We start from the raw sequence: 20,046 nt of genomic DNA, 5'->3' as shown, positions 1-20,046 counted from the left end.
ACATCAGTCTGCACCATAGACAGTTCATTAAAAGCTCTACACACAACGTCCAGCACACAAAGCTCTGGAGCATTAACACAGGCCAAGAGAACAGCCCATTCCAAACAGGCAGGTTTAGAACAGGCACTGCATTAAACTACCACTGCAGTCTTGCATTGCCCTTGGTGCTTTTAAATCTTTGTTATCTTATCCTTGTTGTGTTGCTTTAATGCATTAACTACTTGTTGTGTTGTATTTATATGCTATTCTTGGGTGTCTTTTAAAAAAAGAAACATCTCAATGAGACTGCCCGATTAAATAAAGATTAAATAAAATAAATATAATCACTATAATAAAGGTGTTCTTAAAACCATTTGAACTAATAAGCTATTTGAATGCTACAGCTGATAATCATCACAGTATCACAGCAGTTTTATAATAGAACTGCTGCACCACTAACTGTGTCTGCAGGTTTGTAGCTTCAGATCGCATTGGAGTAAATATATATTGAAGATTTATGACTTTTAATACCAACTGGAGTGGTATTAAGAGAAAGACAAATTGACAGCACATTATTCATCTTACGTTTCTACAAACTAAAATAAAAAAATACGATGATCTGCCTCACTCTTTAAACTCTTTGGGTTATTATTATTATTTTCGGTTTTATTTTGATTTCACTTATACACTGTTGTGTGTTGGTTGTTTTACATCTGACTTTCCCAGTCTCTCTCCGGTGTCATGGAGCTTCTGCTTCTCTTTGTTAGTTTGTGTGTTCAGCTCCCTTCATGTCACCTCATGCAGCTGTTTAGTTCCTCATGTTTCTGTTCAGTTCCCGTGTCTTCAGTTGTATTTTTAGTTTTCATCTGTCTGTCAGACTTTAAACCAGTTTATTTATTCTAAATATATGCAAATACCTGCCTTATTGCAAGTCTGCATTTGAGGCCAGTTTACATCCTCAGAACAAACATCATAAAATATTTCACATTAGAATAAAACAATCGCATAAAATCATACTATATTGTGTTCTTTGTTAATATTTTAGAATATTTAATCATGTGAGATCCCTATGTGATTTCATTCAAAGTAATTTATCCATTCAAATGAGTAGTATAAGTACGATGCTCATAATTCATTAAATTATAATAAATTATGGTCGGCTATTCATATCTAATATCCTATAGATTATGGGTTTAGCTACACAAGCTATTAACTTAATGACAGACAGTAAACTGTATTGTAGATAATGAGGGCAAAGTTCAGTTCTCATTAGAGAAGAAAAAAAAGGAGTCATGATTCACCCCTTTTACCTTATTCTGTTTTGTTTTCAACAACGTTAAATCACATTAGATTAAAATAATATTATTATTTATACAATTTATATTTATTATTTTTTATTTCATTTATTCAATATTTTTAGATTTGATTTAAATTATAAAATTTTTAAAGGATCACCACAAAATACACTGCATGCACAATAACAGTGTCGTATTCTGACTTCATAATTATTTCAAGGTTTACACTATCATTAGGCCGCATCATTACTTAAGGTAAAATGGGCCAATGAGATTTAACGAACACTAATAAGTCAAAAATGGTAAGGTGCCTTTCAGACAGATGCAACACTCTTGAAATAGCTAAACTATTGAGACAGGAGCAGAAAATCAAATGTATTTTTGCACATGAGACTTGGGAAAAATAAAAAGGTTAAGCTTCCAACAATAGATCATCCAGTGGCACCATATTTCAAAAGTGTAACCTCGCTGGAGGGCCCAGAAGGTACAATGTTAAAACTGCTCAGCGAAGCCGAGGTAAAGAAGGCTTTTAACAAATTGATAATGTCAACACTTGGCCAAAAAATTCCAGAAGACAGATTGTTCAAAGGTTTTATGCACAGATGAAAGGAGAGTTACTCTTGAAGGGCCAGGTGGTTTGGCCAGTGGCTGGATCACTAATGGACACAGGGCATTGAGGAGTCAGCAAGGTTGGGTTGGGGGGGGGGGGACTGGTACAGTTTCCTGAATTGGACCCTTTGAAGAAAGTGTAGTTGATTTTTAGTCCATCTTGAACTCCAGAGTAGAACAGGACTAATTATCAGTATTTTTGAGACACTGGCTGCTGCTACAACACAAATTCTTAACAAATTGTCATTTATTGTTGATGTGACTTAATGAATATTAAAACTACTGACTGAGAGGATAGGGGCCAATCAGATTTTACCTGAGGCCAGTTCCCTCCACTGGTACATTGGTGACAGAATATTTTTGAAAGGATGAAAAATTGATTCATTTTTTGACTTATTTGTTATAATTGCTCTTAAAACTAAGAATAAACAAGTGAGATGGGGAAAACCATTTTTTTTATTTAGTTGCTCAATAATTCTTCAAATTTATGTAAGAAAGACAGAACTCACATGAACTTTGTTACACACAGGTTGAAGAGTGACTTTGGTGGATTGACTGAATGTGTTTCATATGTATGTGTTCAAATATACAGATTAATCCTGAGGACTGATACAATTTGCCTAATAACCGTTCACACATTGTGGGTAATAATTTGCTCCACAGACACTGCATGTTGTCGTCTGTCTGTCACATGCAGCTGAGCCCATTGGCCTGACCGTGAACACACCTCAGAGCAGATGGCACTTTTTACCCATGCACGGTTTAAAACATTCAGCAGTCTGTTAGTCGGTCCTGGCACAACCTCTGGGTTGCATCATTTGAGCAGATTAAACATCTTCCTTGTCTCTCAATCTCTGCATTTCCCAATTCCTTTAATGCCACACTATCTTCTTATGCCGTCTGATTGCTTGCGATTTCTACTGCATCACAGGATTTTCTGCAAAGCCTCTGTTGTGTCCATGGATACACACCTCTTCTGGGAACACCCGTGAACTACCCTGTGCAGAAAACAAGCTTTAAGTTCACAGAAGAACATTTTAGTTCTGTAATGGCTCCACTGTTGCCCTAAGTTTTGAAGACGCGATGAAACTGTAGAATACATTCGGGCTCCAGCAGAACTTGTGCCTGTAATGTTCTTATAACCTAGCAACAAAGCTACTGACTATTTAAAGACTGTGAAAGTGTTAAAGCTCCAAACAGCCACACTATGCACACACATGCAGGACAAAGAAGCCTTTTTGATTTGTCATTTTTCTTAACTGGTTGTCTACCGGGCATGATCTATTTTAATAAACGTCTCTTTTTAAACAGTAACAGTAAACAACTGCTCTTCAGTCTGTTTAAATCACAGATGATATGTTATATGTGCCAAATCGGTCCTGAAATTGTATCTACAAAACCATCTGCCTACTTGCATAAGAGGACGGGTGGCCTGCTTGGGACTGTGCAACTGATGAATACACAACCACATACACATGGTTAACACATGTTTACTGCCTATATGCAAAGTTAAAAAGTAAAGGTAGTGTGAGAGAAGTGAGGGCAGTACTCCCTGTCCTTTAACACACACACACACACACACACACACACACACACACACACACACACACACACACACACACACACACACACACACACACACACACACACACACACACACACACACACACACACACAATTTCCGTATTAATAAAACAAAATAAATCCATAAACTATTTCCATAAGGAAGAGCAGGATATTGGTTGATTTACAGCCCTGGTACTTTACAGGAGAGTTGGTTGTTATCTACAAACACTGATTAATTATTTTCTCCTTTAATCAATTAAATAAATAAATAATTTCTGTCTAAATATCCTACAGCACAGGTTACACCGTCACATGTCTTGTTTTTTCTGATGCACAAAATGATTCATTACACTATTGTATCAGACCAAGAAGTAAACTGTAATCTATTACATATTGCAGCTCAATAATAACACAAATGAAAATATGAACAATTTACCAAGTTACATTTAAATCTTGATTTGCATAAAGCAACGTATATCTGGCAGTTGTTGAGTGGTTCCTGGTTCAAATCCCAGCTGGGGTTTGTGGGTTTGCATGTTCTTTCTGTGTCTGTGTGGGTTAATTGGAAAATCTAAATTGTGAATGTGAGTAAGAATGGTTGTTTGTCTCCATATGTCAGCCCTGACGGTCTGGACTCCACCCCCCTGGCATTTTTAATATTCAGTCTCTCTCTAACTTCTGTTGAAGTCTATCTTCCACCAGAAATGTGTTCCCCTGTGTCACTCAGCAGAGAAGCTGGAAGACTGATTTATCTCTCCCATTGGTCACCTCATATTGGCTTTGAAGTGGATTCTATGGAATACATTTTCAGATTATACGGATGACAAATGATACTGCTATAATGTAACAGCTTGGACACTAAAGATTTTCGCCTCTAATGATCCAGCTTTAAATGGTACACAAGCATTTTCAGCTCATCAAGCCTTTTATGACCTCATATGTGTTGATGATAGTGTTCGGGGAAGTGGAGTGTAATTTCTAAATATTGCTTTATAGTGAGCGGCTCACTCTGTGATATAAGCTATGATTTTCTCCAGAATAGCAAGAAGCAACTGCTGCACAATTCACACAATATAAAGACGATCATAAAACGTACAAATAAAGCTTAAAATCAGGATGAATACAGCCCTTAATGTTCATGTGGGTCAAAGATTGAGAATAAAGGAAAATATATCTCGGTCAATATCCTGCTTTCTCTTCCTTTTTGTCTGTTTTCACACTGAAAACCAGTCAAAGGATTGAGTGCAGATAAGCTCACACCATCTTCAGCCGGGCTTCCCTCAGTCATGACATTTTTTAGCTGCTCAGCTCAGCATCTTCTCATCAGAAGCCAAAGGATAGACTCCTGCTCAGCCAGGTATTCAAACACAAATAGATCCTCATTTAGCCCCATGTATGCAGGAAAACAACGACTTTCTTCATCCTCTTTCTAAATTTACAGAGCAGACACATGTATAATTAACACCGAGCGTTAAAGAACCTCTAATGTTCTCCAAAGAGCCCTGTACTTAGGCTCTGAAATCAATAGCAGAGCATCAGTGTAATCTAGCTGGAATAGCAGACACAGATTCATGACCTGATTGGTACTAAGTTATAGATTTGATGAAATTTACTCCAAAGGGTGGAGACCAATTTTTTTTTCTTTCACCATACACATTTGTTACATGACCCACGTTAAGTTATTGCTGGTGCAGAGTGCGGCGATGCCAAATGGACTGCAGCAGTAGCACAGTGTCTGACGATGTCTCATATTGCTTTTTCAATAGCTTGTTTAGCAGAGATGTATTTTCCATTTGACTGCATGGCAGGAACTTTTAACACTTTTATAAGCACACAGCCTCGGGGCAGTGATTCCTGACAGGTGCATGGCACAAAGTAGTCTGCAAGCTCCTGAACAAATGTATCAACATCGTTTTAATGTTATCATAGGGCTGGGGAATATTTTCGACTTTGACAGTTGTCACGATAAATGTCACATTATGATTTCTTTAAGTTCAAAGACGGTTGTGGTTTTAAACGCTTCTTTATGAGCATTAAAATCAATTCTGTTACACCTACTCACTGTGTTTGCACAAATCCATTAGCATCATATCGATATGTATTGAACTTCTGTTCTATTATGAAAATTATTTTGTGATAATTATTGTTGGTTAATTTGCCCAGCCCGATGTGGTATCACTAACACAGAGCCTGTATTGCATAGCAGTGGATCATTTTACATGTCATATGGACACGACTGTGAAATCACTGCAAACTCAAACATCACCAAACAAATTTCTAACATCTGTAAAGGTCTGTTATTTTTCCTGTGCAGCATTACAAATACAACCATCCACTATATTACAATTACTAGTGTAAATAAATTGGTGTTTCCAAAATTTAACAGAATAAATATAAAATATAGTTAGTTTGGATTGAATTATTAGAGAGGTTAAATAGGCTGTACAACGTTGGGGTTTGAGTTGTTTCCCTGGAGCCTGCAGGAAAACAAACATGACTTAATACAGTCAATATAAAGTAGTGGATATCAGAGCGCACCAGGTTGAGCTTCATCCCAGGAGGAGGAGGAGGAGGAGGAGGCTGTGAGACCTCTAACTCTGCGTCACACTTCAGCCAAGTACAGTCTGGTACCTGTGAGCGCCATGTCTCCCCACCAACTCCTGAACTAATAGTGGAAAGTCCCCGCGCATCACAACCAGCTCCAACAACAAACCCTCCCCGGGCGCGTAATTGGCACAATGTACAGCGACCAACCTTTCTGCTGCTTGAAGGACTGGATTGAACCCGAGTGATGCACCATGGCGACGATCAGCTGGTTCCCAGCGGTGATTATTAAATCCCGTGTTTCGAGGAGCAGAATTACAGAATACATGGAAAACTGTTCTGGGCTCGTGTCCGCGCGCTTCCTCAGCCCCTCATGCCGCCGCACGATCTCGCGGGCGATGCGCAAACCTCCAGCAACACCTGTCTCAGCTCCGCATGTCCTCCCCCCCTCCCCCCCCTCCTCCTCCTCCTCCTCCTCCCCCCCCCCTCAGCATCCTCAGCTCCCCAACCACCTCCATCCACGGCTGTTGTCATGGTGACGGTAGGGGAGGTCCCACATAGGATGGACACGTCCCCCTCCGTCCTGATTTACTGACTCAAAATAAGCTGCGGGAAATCACCGTGGGCAGCGGGTCTCAATGGACCGACAAGGACGTGTATCGATTCTGTCGTCAATCGTTCTCTTTCGCATACCATGAAAGACGCATGTGCAAAGAATCATAGCATCATGAAGTCAAGCTGTGCTGAGAGAATTATGTAACACCACCTTGAATAATCACATTATGATTTCATTTGTTAGAAATCTGAGGCCAGTGGGTTCATCATTTTAAGATTAAAACCAGCCTCTCTGAGATCTTTCTATCAATCCACTTTTCAGCCTTGAAGTAAAGGCCAAATCTTCACCGAAATGAAAAATCTTTGAAAAGTCTTTCTTGGATCATTTCAGAGTTTTCCTGCTGAACAGTTTGCCACAGCAGGTGGAAAAAAACAATCAATACTCTATAGGGCTCACAGATCCGCTGTGCAGGCAGTGCTGACGTAGGGGCAGGGGATCCCTGGTTCCAGAGCAAATGTAACATCATGTCACATAAACTGAGCAGGGAGGTAAAAAATGACTGTAGTAAAGTTTAATAGTCTAATATTAAAACTGATGGCATATTTCTCCTGCTGGATTTAGAGGAAATTGAAATGGTTTTCAAAGTCCTGGCTATACATATATGGTTCATACAGTTGAATTTGTAAATAAGATATTTCAGGTGGCATCTTAACATTAACATAAACCACTCAGTCAACTTATGAAGACATGAAATGTACAGTATAAAAAGATACGCATCAATTTACTTATCTTTTTTTTAATTGCACCAACACTGAGCTTATCAGGGTGTCACTGCAAGGTCACTGCTCTTATCTCAATGTCAGCCACATATGGCTGCACACCAGCAGACCTCCAGTCAGAATCCCAATACCACAGGTTGCCGTTTGGTCTGCGTGCTTCTGTCTATCCGTCTCTGTCTGTGCTGCTATTCTGTGGAGTCGTAAATGCAAAATACCATCTGCTTTCTTGAAGCTCAGCAAGCCTCTCCTCCTCCCACTGTTCTGATATCTGTTGAGCACTGGTGGCAGCTCTGTTTGCGGGCCAACCCTGATACCATGTCATCGAACCATCAGACGGCTGTATTTTTTCCATCGGGCTGATAAATAAATAAAGAGGTAAGCAGCTTTTTATAGGGTCAGTGCCATTTACAATATATTCTCCTCCATTCCTGCCTGTTAGTGTAGAGATGTAGGTCAGATGACAGGCTCTGCAGAGGGATCGAGGTTTTAGACCAATGAAATACTGACACCTTGTGGTTACAAAGCAACAGAGCAGTCAGTATTTAGTTCCAGGCATCACAGTAGGTTTATAAATTATTCACCTCAGGGTATGCAATCATGAGCTACTTCTCACTAGAGTGACTCCTGCAGTCTCTAACAATATGCTAAACTGTCATGTTATATTTGTTTCAAAAGCCAAACACAGTTTTGAGTAACTCAAAGTAAAAAATGATTTAACTTCAGAACAACTACAGTTAAATTATCTTGCTAATAGGCTTCATAAAGGGGCAGCTGTGGTTTAGAGCGGTCCAGCCACTAACCAGAAGGTTGGGGGTTTGATCTGCAAGCTGATGTGTCCTTGGGCGAGACGGAGAAAGATCAGCACATAGCTGAAGTGTGTAAATGTGTGTGTGGATGGGTTACTGGCAAAAAGCTGTGCTGTAAAGCACTTTGAGTGGTCATCAAGACTAGAAAAGCTCAATATAAATGCTGACCATTTACCAATTTGAAGCACGTTAAAAGCAAGAGTAGAGAGGGATATTTAATCACCTTCAGTCTGAGGCTGCAGCTTCTTATCTCTGTTTTTGCAAATGTTCCAAGAATCAAAAGAACTCCCTGCTCACTCAAGAGCCTCCTGAATGACAATGACAAGTAACATCAAGACGCTCAACCACAGCGTTCAACTGAATGAATACTGACAGCTCGCTCTGATGGATCTGCTGATGTGGTTATCATCAAAGTACAGAACCAACAATTCCGCTGAGGGTATGAACTTGTCTTCTTCACTGTGTGTTCAGCACATCTGATCAGTGTTGAGCGTATCTGCTGTCCAGTGGCCACAGCACGTCAGTGATTGACAGGCTCATTGACTCTCACACCGACAGATCCAGCCAGATATCCAAAGGGTTGAACATTATGGAATTTGCTCCACAGTGAACTAAGGCAGAGGAATTGTCTAACTTCTTATAAATCCTTTCTTAAAACTTTTTTTTATGAAAGCTTTTAAAAATGATTGACATGTGCTCTCATATCCATATCCATATAATTATATCATTTGTATTAATTATTTATACAAGTCTATCTATTTCATTGTTGTATTTCCTCTGCTCCATCATTGATTTAATCTCATTGTAAAGCACTTTGTAATATTATTAAAAAAAGTTCTATAACTAAAAGGTTATTATAATTACTGTTATTGTCTTATCTATGAAGGATGAAGCTTCAAATTCTAGTATTAACATTCTGAATGCACTTTAGGTTTGCATTCAGCAACCAACAGGAGCGGTGCTTAGTTCGGTGACATTCAGCTTGTGTGATGTGTGCAAACTCACCGGAGTGTCGGTCGCTCTCCGTCTCTGTAGCTCCAGAGTGGAAACTGTTGGCGTGCGAGGAGCTCCAGGACACTGAGTGGCTGATGTTGGGATTTATAGAAACATGCCCGTCGCCTCCCGAAGAGCTGGAGGCCTGACTCTCCAGCAGGGGTGCAAACATACAGCTGTCCTGATGACATGATCCTGCAAAACCCAACAGATCCACATCAGCATGAGACAAAGCAGTGATAAGAGTATGTTATATAAGTGTTGTTATTGTTGTTTATGTCTTGAAGGGCACCCGGCCACATAACCAAACCAGTATACCAGTTGATTGCGTTATCATTGGGGAGATGTAATAACTTGTATGTTCAGATCTATAAAATGCGTAGTGGATCACAACAGTCCAGCTCTCTACTTATCCCTCTCATGTTACTGTACTCATACATTTTTAACACATCTATTTTCCATTTACCCACTGATACTCGACACTAATGGGGAACAAAGAGGCCTCTGGCTTTTCAAAATCCACTGCATGACTTGTGTGATCAGGTTTGACTGATAATTAACCAGTAAAACAATTAAACCGCCAGGAATCTCTAAAAAAAACATCACAGAGGACTTCCCTACATTTCAGCTTTGTTACCCTACAGACTGATTTCCATCCTAAGAAAACTAAAGCAACATTTTTAGGCAAATGTATATAAAAGGACGGAACAGTGGTGCAGTGGTCAGTGCTGCCTTACAAAGGTTCTGGATTCAGAACTCCTGGCAGAGCAGGGGGGCTTTTCTCTGGATACTCCAGTATCCTCCCCCAGTCCAGAGACATACAGACACAGGGAAACTGGAGACTGTCTGGAGGTGTGAATGTGAGTGTGTTGTCTGTCTCTGTATGTCAGCTCTGCGATATGAGGGAGTGCACCACCTCTTGCACAATGACAGCTGGGATTGGCTCCTCTCCCCTTGTGGCTCTCAATGCATAAGTGCAATGGATAATGGATGGATGGATAATACAAATTGACATAAAGATTTCACTGACTCAACATATGTGTCTTAAATATTAATGCCTACATGATTACACATTATACCTGACATGGCTTCAACTTCAGGATATGAATATAAGTTGACATTTTGAACTAAATCAAAAACTATTGAACTGTTAAGTCTTAAACACATTTCTATAGAATGGCATTTAGTGGAGCGCATACTTCTACCATGGCTTAAAGTAAACCAAGCTGCAACAAATTTCAAACACTCATATTTATCAGTTCTCTAAATGATTCTGATTAATATTATTTATACTTGTATCATTCAATTTTATAAATCACCTGAAAATGTTAAAAATATCCCTTCTGATCTGGATCTGCAAAAAAGTGTAATGGTTCTCCCCTGATCCATGAAGAATCCTTTCAAGTTTCATGGAAATCCATTCAATGGTTTTTGTGTAATCTTGCTTAACAAACAAACAAGGTGCCAAATGTCAACTGTCATCTCGTCTGAGAATGTGGATGTTTACAAGGGGGGATAATAACCACAGTAAGACTAACAATGGCTGACTGCACATTATAAATTCATGTTTACTGCATGTACTGAGCCAGTGCTCTAATTATATAACACAGAAGCTACCGTTCTGAATCCTAAACAGGTCACTGCTGAGGTTTACCAAGTTATTACACAATAATACATTTGAATTTGTTTACAGTGACACACAGATAACATCTACAGTCAGATGGTTTTCATTCAGTATGTGCTCCCTTCCTCATGTGTGCATTCAGCTTCACTGAGACCAACAGGAAGAGCCGCGGGGTGCGCTCCGAGTCCGAACATGACTCACCACTGCACAGAGGTGGTTCACATCTCAGAAACGATTCTCTACACGTTTAACAGTGACGTCTCCCCTCAGCATCTCAACTCCATGGAGCCGACAAGATAAACTTCAAATGGCTGCCAGACATACTGCTGCTGCTGCTGTGTACAGCATTTTATTGAAACGTTAAATATCAAATGTGCCCTGAGAAAGTTGTGACAATATCTGCAACCATTACCTGAGGGCCTCGTACCTTAAGTCTTCAAGAATGAAGGATGATGTAATACAGAGGTACGTATGGCGGATCTTGGATTTGTTTACATCGGGGGCCATAAAGGGGCCAAAATTTACACAGAGTGGCAAATCATATGTCCTGATTCAGTCTGGTTCACATTCAAGTCATTCTTTTTTTTAATGTTATCTAATGTTATTCTTTTTTTAATGTTATCGCTTTGAGCAAAGCCACACCTCATTTAATACGTGTTGAAAATTGCTCCTTGTTCAAGCAGAATGTGTGCTTCAAAAAAGCTTAGAAAAATCAATTCTTTACAAATTGTGATATTTATTGTTAATGTTAGTAAGTGGGTCGTTTTTTACTTTAGACTGAGAGCAGGGGCACTTCAGGGGCCAATCAGAATTCCCCTGGATCTGCCCCTGAGGAGAACAGTTTTTTGAGTGGGAGTAGAGCAATTTCTCATCCCTCAGTGATTTTTCACAGACAAATACAAAAACAATAATCTGCCATGACAGAGATCCTTGCACACGAGAGGGAGGTCAGAGACATTATAGTGACATGGAACCTGCAGTGTCTCGGTCACCAGAGCTCTGGACAACTGGTCAGTCAGAAATGTCTTTCCCTAAAAAGTGCTTTGTCCATTACAGCTGTGCAGCCTTAAGTGCAGCAACACTGTCCTGAAGATTTCAGAAGTATGGAGACATTAAGTAGATCGATTGATTGAGCAGGTACTTTCTGTGTGAACTTCCTGGCACATTGATTATTTATTTAAACAAATACATCTCAAAGCTATGGGTCACCATAACTCCACTGCAGATCTGATGTTAAGGAAAAGTGTGACTCCATTAACCATGTAAAAAGTTCAACCACCACAGCCAGACTGTCTGGCAAATACTACGACCACGACTAATCATTAAGAAATGTCATAAATATTGAGCATTGAGGGGCATTGGATAACATTATTATGATAAAATAAATGTAATATACTTTGAGTGAGGCAAAGTAAACATCATCTGCAACAACTTGGTAATTCAATAAAATGGGCAACTGTGTTTATAATCATAAAACCTATAAGCTAAAGGGGGTATATATTGACTCTGCAGGGCATTTATACAGCAGAATTTCCATTACATGATGGTCTGTGTGCCTCTTAAACAGTTCACATTAGATAGCAACGATCACTTAAGGCAACATAAATCTTTCCATAAAATCATTACACTCCAGCCTCCTCCTGCATGTTTCCAAAGTGTGCAGGTGAAATATCTGGCTCTTTCAAATGAAGAATCATTCATGGAGAGAGAGGGATAACTCCACCAAGGCCCAAAAGTCCCCTGAACCACATTTAAATAAGCTAGATCAAGGTTTTTATTTGAATCTGCACTGAATTGCACACACTCATAAATATCAAGATCCATGAATTATTCTGTAAGAAATCAAGGTCAATAGTGGGAACATTTCTTTTCATGATAACACTTCCAGTTATTTTGCATAATCCTGCTAATAACAGAGAAACATAGACGTACAGATAGAATTAGAATTATATAGAAAACAACAACTACAGCTTGTAAAAACTATGTTAAAGAATTGATATGGTTGTAAAATAACTTGCACAAAAACAAAACGAAACAATGATTCCCAAACAAGACCCGACATAGAGCAGAGTGATGCACTTGTCAAGACCTCTAAATCCCAAATCTCTAAATCTCAGTTTGATTTTCTTAGTTTTCTTTCAAGGGATTTTTTTTTCTGCAAACAACTCCTCCTTTTAAGGGTGAGGGATCTAAATCAGTTTCAAATGCTTGGTAATTTGTACAGTGGTAAACACTTCACTCAGCTTCTAGCAGAGCCACCACGTCACAATTTGCCCTCGTGCCCCCTGCTCTGCACACCACTGAACATTATCTACACGGCTCAACACAGATGAAAACACGGTCCTATCAGCAATCAGGACATAACCAAGAGTTCTGCCATTTCCAGCTTTGGCCCTGGGGCTGTGATGATGATTTAGAACAACTAATAGAAGACACAGCGCCCATGCATTAAATAGATCATTAAAGTGAATGACGCTGGACATGTTTGCTGGATTTCTCTCGAAAACACAGTCACAGTCACGCTCTCCTCCCTTCGGACCACAGCTGACGTTTCAGAACAAGATCACACTGGGCTTTCCCGAGTGCTGTGCAAACATGTCACTCATAGAATTAATGTCACATACGCCACAAAAAGTGCTCTAGAGAGTTATTATTCTATTTAATTTCTCATTTATGGAAAATGACATGAAGGAAGCATCCATGAGTGATCTTCTTAGAAAACTATGATTGGGTAATTTACCCTTACTAACTTCACCCTGTTCATTCATTCATTCAATATCTGAGTTCATAAATAAATCAATTCTGTAAATGATCGGCTTTAATAGAAAGTTTTACACTGAGCTAATCATCACATTTGAAATAAATGAACTTTACAAACACTGAATAGCAAAGGAGAACAAATTAAACACATCATATCATCAGATATCAACATATCAGTGGATATTATATCATGTAAGTTTTATAGATAGCTGCCGTTAGATCATCCTTCATAAAAGAGTCAAACCTACCTGAGGAGATGCCCAGAGCCTTCGACACCTTCACTTCCATTGCATGTACTTGTGCCCTCAGTTTAAATCCCCCATTAATAATTTCCTGGTTGACAACTTGTTCAACTACAGAGGAAGTGCCGCCTCATGAGCCTGTCATCCCCACAGCGCACTACCTTTGAGCTGTGAAACAGCACGGCTGTTGCAGCCAAGATGGATGGGTGGAGTTTAAAGTGTTGTCGGGGGCTGCACGCTACAACATTACAAACTCTCAGGTCATTGACTGTAGAATATTGATTTAACGGGATCCGAGCATCACTCACCTCACATGTGGACCTCCTTAATAGTCTAAGAGATTGACAACAAATCATAAGAGATGCACTTTACTAAAGGTAAGTTTGACCTGAATGTGAGGGCTTACACTGCAGTCTGATATGTGAGCATGTAGGTTTATCATACTTATCATGACAGATGTCTTTATTCTATTGGAATTCATTTAAAAATGTATTATTGTGGTGTAGACTGTTTTCCATACTGAGTGTTCCTCCAGCATATCCTACAGTTCAGTGGACTGTTGGGTTATTTATAGGACAACTGATGCACAGAACATTTGTTTAACCAGCTATATTCTGATTCCCTGTGGATTTATTCTGCTGGTCATAAGTGCTATTTGTTTGTTTTTTTAATATATAACACTTCAATATATATGCAAGCTATATCTCAATAATAACAATGTTACATGATTTACACAACATAAAGGCCACTGGAGTGTCAGCACAACCAAGAATACCATTAAAAAAATCACAAAGTGACTAATCATGTACGACATCATAAAGTCAAAAGCAGCATTTGCTGTTATTTAAAACTTAACAAAGTTGAAAACATTGCCTTTATTATTTGCTTTTACAGTGTTTTGATCTCCTTGCGTTAATTGTGTAACAGGTAAACATTTGAGGGGATTTACAAAAATGTACAACATTGATCATAAACAAAATCGATGAGGGTTTTGAGAGTTTCCACTTTTATTTATGAATATGCCCATAATTATAAATAGATTAACCAAATCAGATATATAAGTTGTAATGGGAGAAAATGGAAATAAATTTAATGTTAGGAAACTGAAAACAGAAAAAAGACAAATCAGTCTTTCTACATGAAATCCAGGCATGATAAGTTGTGTAGAAAAAAAAGAGGTTGTGATGCTGGGGTTTCCGAGGTGGAAAACCAGCAAATTAAAAATGAATAGCCCACAGTTATGTAGCATTAAACTCCTGTGGAATAAAAAGCTGATAGTTTTGTAATGTGCATCTTGAACTTTGAGTGCAATCCCCAAAGATAAGTGTGAGCCTGGATACAAGCTTTGCAGTCTCCAAAATCACTCTTCTTCATAGTTCCTAAAATCTGTCTATAATTCATTTTTTCATGTAAAAAAAAAAAAAATCAGCTTGTGGCCCCAGAGGGTGAACGAGGGAATGGGACTGAACTTAAAAATGTTAAATTAAGGGAATATACATATACAAAATGTAATTTCTTCCAACGTTTAATATATTACAATCACACCTTGTCATAATGTGATTCAAGAAGATTTATTGTCATTCGAAAACGTGAGGTATACATGAAAGGGAGGTCCCGACGAACAGCGAACACAAGAATCTAAAAACCAAGCAGAGGCAGCAAATAAGTACAATCAAATACAAACAATCAAACTATAATATGAATACCCGTATTAATAGTAATACTGCCACTACTAGATAGATAGATCGATACTTTCTTGATCCCGAGGTAAATGTAGGTTCTAGAAATACGACTACAAACAATAATAATAATAATAATAATAATAATAATAATAATAATACTTTGGTGATTATGGTTTCGGTTTTGTCCCGCGACGCAAGATGTCGCTGTTGGGCCAACTATCAGAAGCATGGTGTCCACACTGAGCTACGTTCAAAACCACCAAACCAGACAAAGTGTGTGTGATCAACTAATTGTACCTCAGTGAAGTTAGTGACACTCACCTCCACTAACTGTGTGAACGATCCTCTTCGTGTGTTGCAACAGCTGACGTGACAGTAGTGTCCGCTCCGTGTCTCTGCCACAGATGGTTGGTAGTGTTCATTAATCGCACGCTGCTGAACACACCCCGGCAGATTGTCATCCTGTTGAACTCTGACCAAAACACACACGGAGGCAGAAACTGTTCAACCCAGACGTGCGGACCGTCACATCCTCCAAATGCCGAGACGATCGCGGTGGGAAAGAGTGTCTGAGCGGCGGCCTGAGGACCGGGGCTTGTAGAGTAGCGCTAACTAGCTAGGCTGCTAACGCTACCGCAGCTAACGGAGGCTAGCTACCGTTAGCTCCTGGAAACGTTATGCCAGGCGAGTCTACAACGACCGCAGCTGCTGGGAGTGGAGACCGCTTCTTCTGTTGCCTTAACCGTGAGCCCGGCGGTGCGACACGGGCTCGGCGGGTAGTCAGGTAGCCGTGTGAGCTAAAAGCTAAACTCATTCTCCGCTGTGTTTTATTTTTGTCGCTGCCTGGAACAACCTGTCAGAATGGGGATGTGCTTACCGTGCCTCGGCGGAGCGGCGGACGACGTCGTTGTCACCCCAGATCCTGTGAGTCACCGTCCCGCTGCTTTTATCACCACATCTGCCCCCAATCATTGTGTTCTTTAATTAAGAGAATGGGCATGATTGATGACAGTCAACCGAAGGCCTTACTTGGTCATGTTCGGGAGGAGTTCACTGGCTCTCGCCTGTGTAAACACTGGTGCGTCTGCCCCAGTTTAGGCCCAACATGGTTCCCAGAGAGAGACGCGAGTTTAGACTGTGTCAGCTGAAGTTCTCTGTGTTTAACAGGAGGCGAGGAGACGACAGTTAGCCGAGGCCGCAGAGAAGAGACAAAAAGAGGTAAGTGGATGAATGTGCTGACACACTTTCATTCAAAAAGCTAAATAAACTAATGCATTCTAATGCAACAGCAATGCATATGAATCCTGCTGCAGCTTCTAATGTGTCTGAATTGTATTTTGTTAGAGATGTTTGCTAACTTTCAGTCTGCCTTCACTGGGAATGCCTCCAAGCATAACACTGTACAATTCAACAGCAAGACACATTCCAGCTTCATGACAACCAAAAATACCTCCAGTACAGACTCATCAAAGACTGAACTGGGGCTGGGCGATATGGCCAAAGATATAATTATGATGTAATATAATATATCGACGTTCACATCAGTCAATATCGATAATTATCATGATAAATGTGAAACCAGAATGGTGCATACTTTTGCCAAGGCCCAGCAGTCCCCGAAACTAGATCAAAATGTACAAGATCTGCATTGTTATTTGCACCAAGTGTACATAAATGTTAGTCCCTTAAACATGTCAGGTGATTTCCTCAAGGTCTGTGAATTATTTTCTTATCTCACAATGTTAAAGAAAGTAGGGAAAACAATCTGCATCTGCCTCCTGATATTGATCCACTCCAAAATTGAATGGGATCTTTCCTGACCCACATCACTCTCAGTTTTTGTGTAAATCAACCGACAGACAAACGCTGATGAAAAAACAACACAAACATAGTTTTTAACTCTTCTTCAGGAGCAGAACATGACAAACACTTGATAAACAACAAAACATTTTACAAATCTGAGTTAGAACATTTAAACCTGTATCATACCTCCTCACTGTGCATGTGTAACTCATAAGCATCATATCGATATGTACTGAACCTTTGTTTGATTCTAGTGATAAAGTTATCTTGTGATAGTCATTGTTGTATCACCCAGCCCTAGACTGAACATTCTCCTCACTGAGTACGGATTTAATGCATGGTTGTTGTATCAGACTGCATTAGTGTAAGCTAGATGTATCTAATCATTAACTGAGTGAAGTAACCTATTGTTAAATACATACATGCACCACATTTGCGGTAGATGCACTTGACACGGTGTTGAGTCATTTTTTATTGTACAGAAAAGCCTCTTTCAAACCCGTAAGAGCCATGTCAAAGTTGTAACGAGGTAAGTAGACATGGATCAGAATAAATCCCCCTCTTGTCCAGGTGAATCCTTTAACTGCCACATCTTCCTGCTCTAACTCACTCTTTTCCTCCTCAGATTGGCCTCCTTACAATTCACACTGTGAACTACTACAGATTCAAATCCCAAGCCCTAATTCACCGTCACATTAGCAGTACTGCGCTATTGAAAATGGCTTTAGCTTTATTGCCTTATTCGGCACTTGAATGCCTCTCCCCTTGCTAGTTGTGATTGAGTATCCCTTGTGCTTTGTGAAAAGCTTGTGATAATACAACGTATGAGAAAATGCTTTGACACCACATGCATGTTTTTGAGACTGCCTGTATACGACCCTAACAACACAAAGAAGAAGCCAACAAGTTTGTACTGGAGCTATTTCCTTTTAGACTTCTGTCACTGTCCGCTCTGTTTTTCAGACAGCATACCGTGGTGTTAAAAACCCAGAAGCGGTCGAGAGGAAAAGGAAAAAACAGGAAGAAACTGAGAAACAGGCGATGACGACGTCTGCGTCTGGTGGCGGCGGGTTGAAGGTTCGTTTTGTGTTCACCCTCGAGCTAAGTTATTTTTTTATGAGAACAGTATCATAAGTGCTGTTCCTTTGGGGCGTGCAAGCACAGACGTTTTATTTGATGTCAAAAAACTCTCTTACTGTTTTTTACTCGGATTGACTCAGAATTTCTTCCCATTGGAGCTCAGCAATGTACATTCAACTTTTCCATTTACGTCCAATCCAGACTGGCTTCCTGTGGTAAAGCAAATCCTAAGTGATTGTCATTCGTCCTTCATTTGTGTGACTGTGCCCTTACATGAACCAAAATTCTCCTGTGTGTGCAAGCTCAATGTCTTAATGACCGCACTGTAATCTCCGCATTTGTTTTCCCTTTTAGTGGCAGGTAGGATGAACACCCTGATGAAGTCTTGACTCTGAAGTCCAAAACAACGTGGAGCATCACTGCTAGATGACTTGAAAGATGTCCAAACTGCTGTCCATTCGTCAACTTTTTGTTTTTGTTATTTGCCTATTTTATGGTGTTGCGAGACAAACAGCTGCAAAACGATCTGAACATCAGGACAGCCCACCTGTTGCCAAGTTACACAAACCAGTTTGGACCTTTGGACAAATCAAGGATGATAAGCAGTGATAGCAAATGCAGACTATTGCATTAGATAACACCAAATTATCTAAATCTAAAGTCAAGTTGTGTCTCTGTGAACACATTGAAACAAGCTGTCTTCAACACTCTTTATCACACGAGCTTCATCGCTGCACCATTCCTTTTACTTTCTCAGTTGAGGATCAGTATTCACTGTTGATCTGTTCATGGCCAAATTACTTTTTCTGTCCCGTTATACAAAGGACTCATTTCACAAGTTGAACACAGTTTATGTTTACATAGCAATTTAACTGCTTATTGTAGTCTTATTGTACAATAATGAGCATCCACACACACACTACATATTTCACCTTGGTCAGGCTCTATTTGTCTATAACACAAAGGCTAGTGCAAACAGTGCTGTAACTCGTTAGTATTGAAGGAACTTGTTATTCTCTTTGCTCATCTCTGGAGTCTCTGGAGCATCTCACAGTGAAGTCCCTTGGTGCAGAAGGAAATGCGAGTCATGTCTTGGACATTTTACGAAGAACATGTTGGACAACCAGGCTTATACTCTTCAACATCATACAGTTGCTACATTTGTGATGAAGGAAGTAAGCACTGAAAAATAGGGATGAACTTGTGCACATGACCTATTGCATTTGCACTGGCCTTTGTTAATCCCCCTTTTAATAGAGTCTAATTTCAAATGAACCTTTTGGTGTTCTCTGCACAATTCCAGTTAAATGATATTGTATGCAAAACTCTGATGTGTCGCCTGCTTAATTTGAGTGAGATATTGGTTGTGTTTATATATTGCCATTTGACAAAGAGAAGCTTTTGTTAGGCATCTATTCGCACACAGTTTGTCAATATTTGGTACCCAGCAAATAAGCCAGCTTTCATTCTTTGTTGAGAGAGAAACTAGTAACAGAAATGTGAAGAAACCGAAGGAAAGAATAAGTGAATTGTGTATGTTGTGATTTTTCTTTTTGAACTATGACTTGCTTTAACTGAGTGCATTTCTTACAGCCTTCACTTGATCCTAAATGCTTCCGGTGCTCTCTCCCTTTTGTAGAACAGGAAAGCCAATGGTATTTGCTACAATAAATCACATTTCTGCTATTCTTGTGTACATTTCATGTGTGGAATTATTAAGAATTAAGA

At 39.6% G+C, this 20,046-nt stretch overlaps 2 protein-coding genes across 4 annotated transcripts in view; one reads left to right on the top strand and one right to left on the bottom strand.

Annotated features, from left to right (window-relative positions):
- ano3 (anoctamin 3) overlaps nt 1-15,889 on the bottom strand; it is a 43,564-nt gene extending 27,675 nt beyond the window's left edge. For both annotated transcript variants that reach the window (XM_069529259.1, XM_069529260.1), the window contains exons 1-2: nt 15,757-15,889; nt 9,140-9,322 (exon numbers count right to left, since the gene is read on the bottom strand). In XM_069529259.1, the coding sequence (XP_069385360.1) occupies nt 9,140-9,299 (160 nt within the window). In that variant the 5' untranslated portion in view covers nt 9,300-9,322; nt 15,757-15,889. The remainder of the gene's footprint in view (nt 1-9,139; nt 9,323-15,756) is intronic.
- Nucleotides 15,882-20,004, top strand: svip (small VCP interacting protein). 2 transcript variants are annotated; one of them, XM_069529268.1, is made up of 5 exons: nt 15,882-16,359; nt 16,603-16,653; nt 17,721-17,767; nt 18,202-18,315; nt 18,673-20,004. In XM_069529268.1, exons 1-4 carry the CDS (start codon nt 16,297-16,299, stop codon nt 18,281-18,283), a joined length of 243 nt encoding a protein of 80 aa, XP_069385369.1. In that variant the 5' UTR covers nt 15,882-16,296; the 3' UTR covers nt 18,284-18,315; nt 18,673-20,004. The 2 variants fall into 2 exon arrangements, with proteins under 2 accessions (XP_069385369.1, XP_019934222.1); XM_020078663.2 differs by lacking the exon at nt 17,721-17,767.
- Nucleotides 20,005-20,046: the final 42 nt, after the last annotated feature.

Source organism: Paralichthys olivaceus, chromosome 7 (assembly GCF_024713975.1).
Source record: "Paralichthys olivaceus isolate ysfri-2021 chromosome 7, ASM2471397v2, whole genome shotgun sequence".
NCBI lineage: Eukaryota > Metazoa > Chordata > Actinopteri > Pleuronectiformes > Paralichthyidae > Paralichthys > Paralichthys olivaceus.
The sequence above is the reverse complement of the archived record's forward strand: the minus strand, read 5'-3'. Positions and strand labels throughout refer to the sequence as shown.

Excerpts from the sequence above, each read along its gene's own strand:
- svip (XM_020078663.2), top strand. The coding sequence starts at position 16,297 with ATGGGGATGTGCTTACCGTGCCTCGGCGGAGCGGCGGACGACGTCGTT. Across the intron at positions 16,360-16,602 it reads TCGTTGTCACCCCAGATCCT|GAGGCGAGGAGACGACAGTT; the intron begins GTGAGTCACCGT and ends TGTGTTTAACAG. Across the intron at positions 16,654-18,201 it reads CAGAGAAGAGACAAAAAGAG|ACAGCATACCGTGGTGTTAA; the intron begins GTAAGTGGATGA and ends TCTGTTTTTCAG.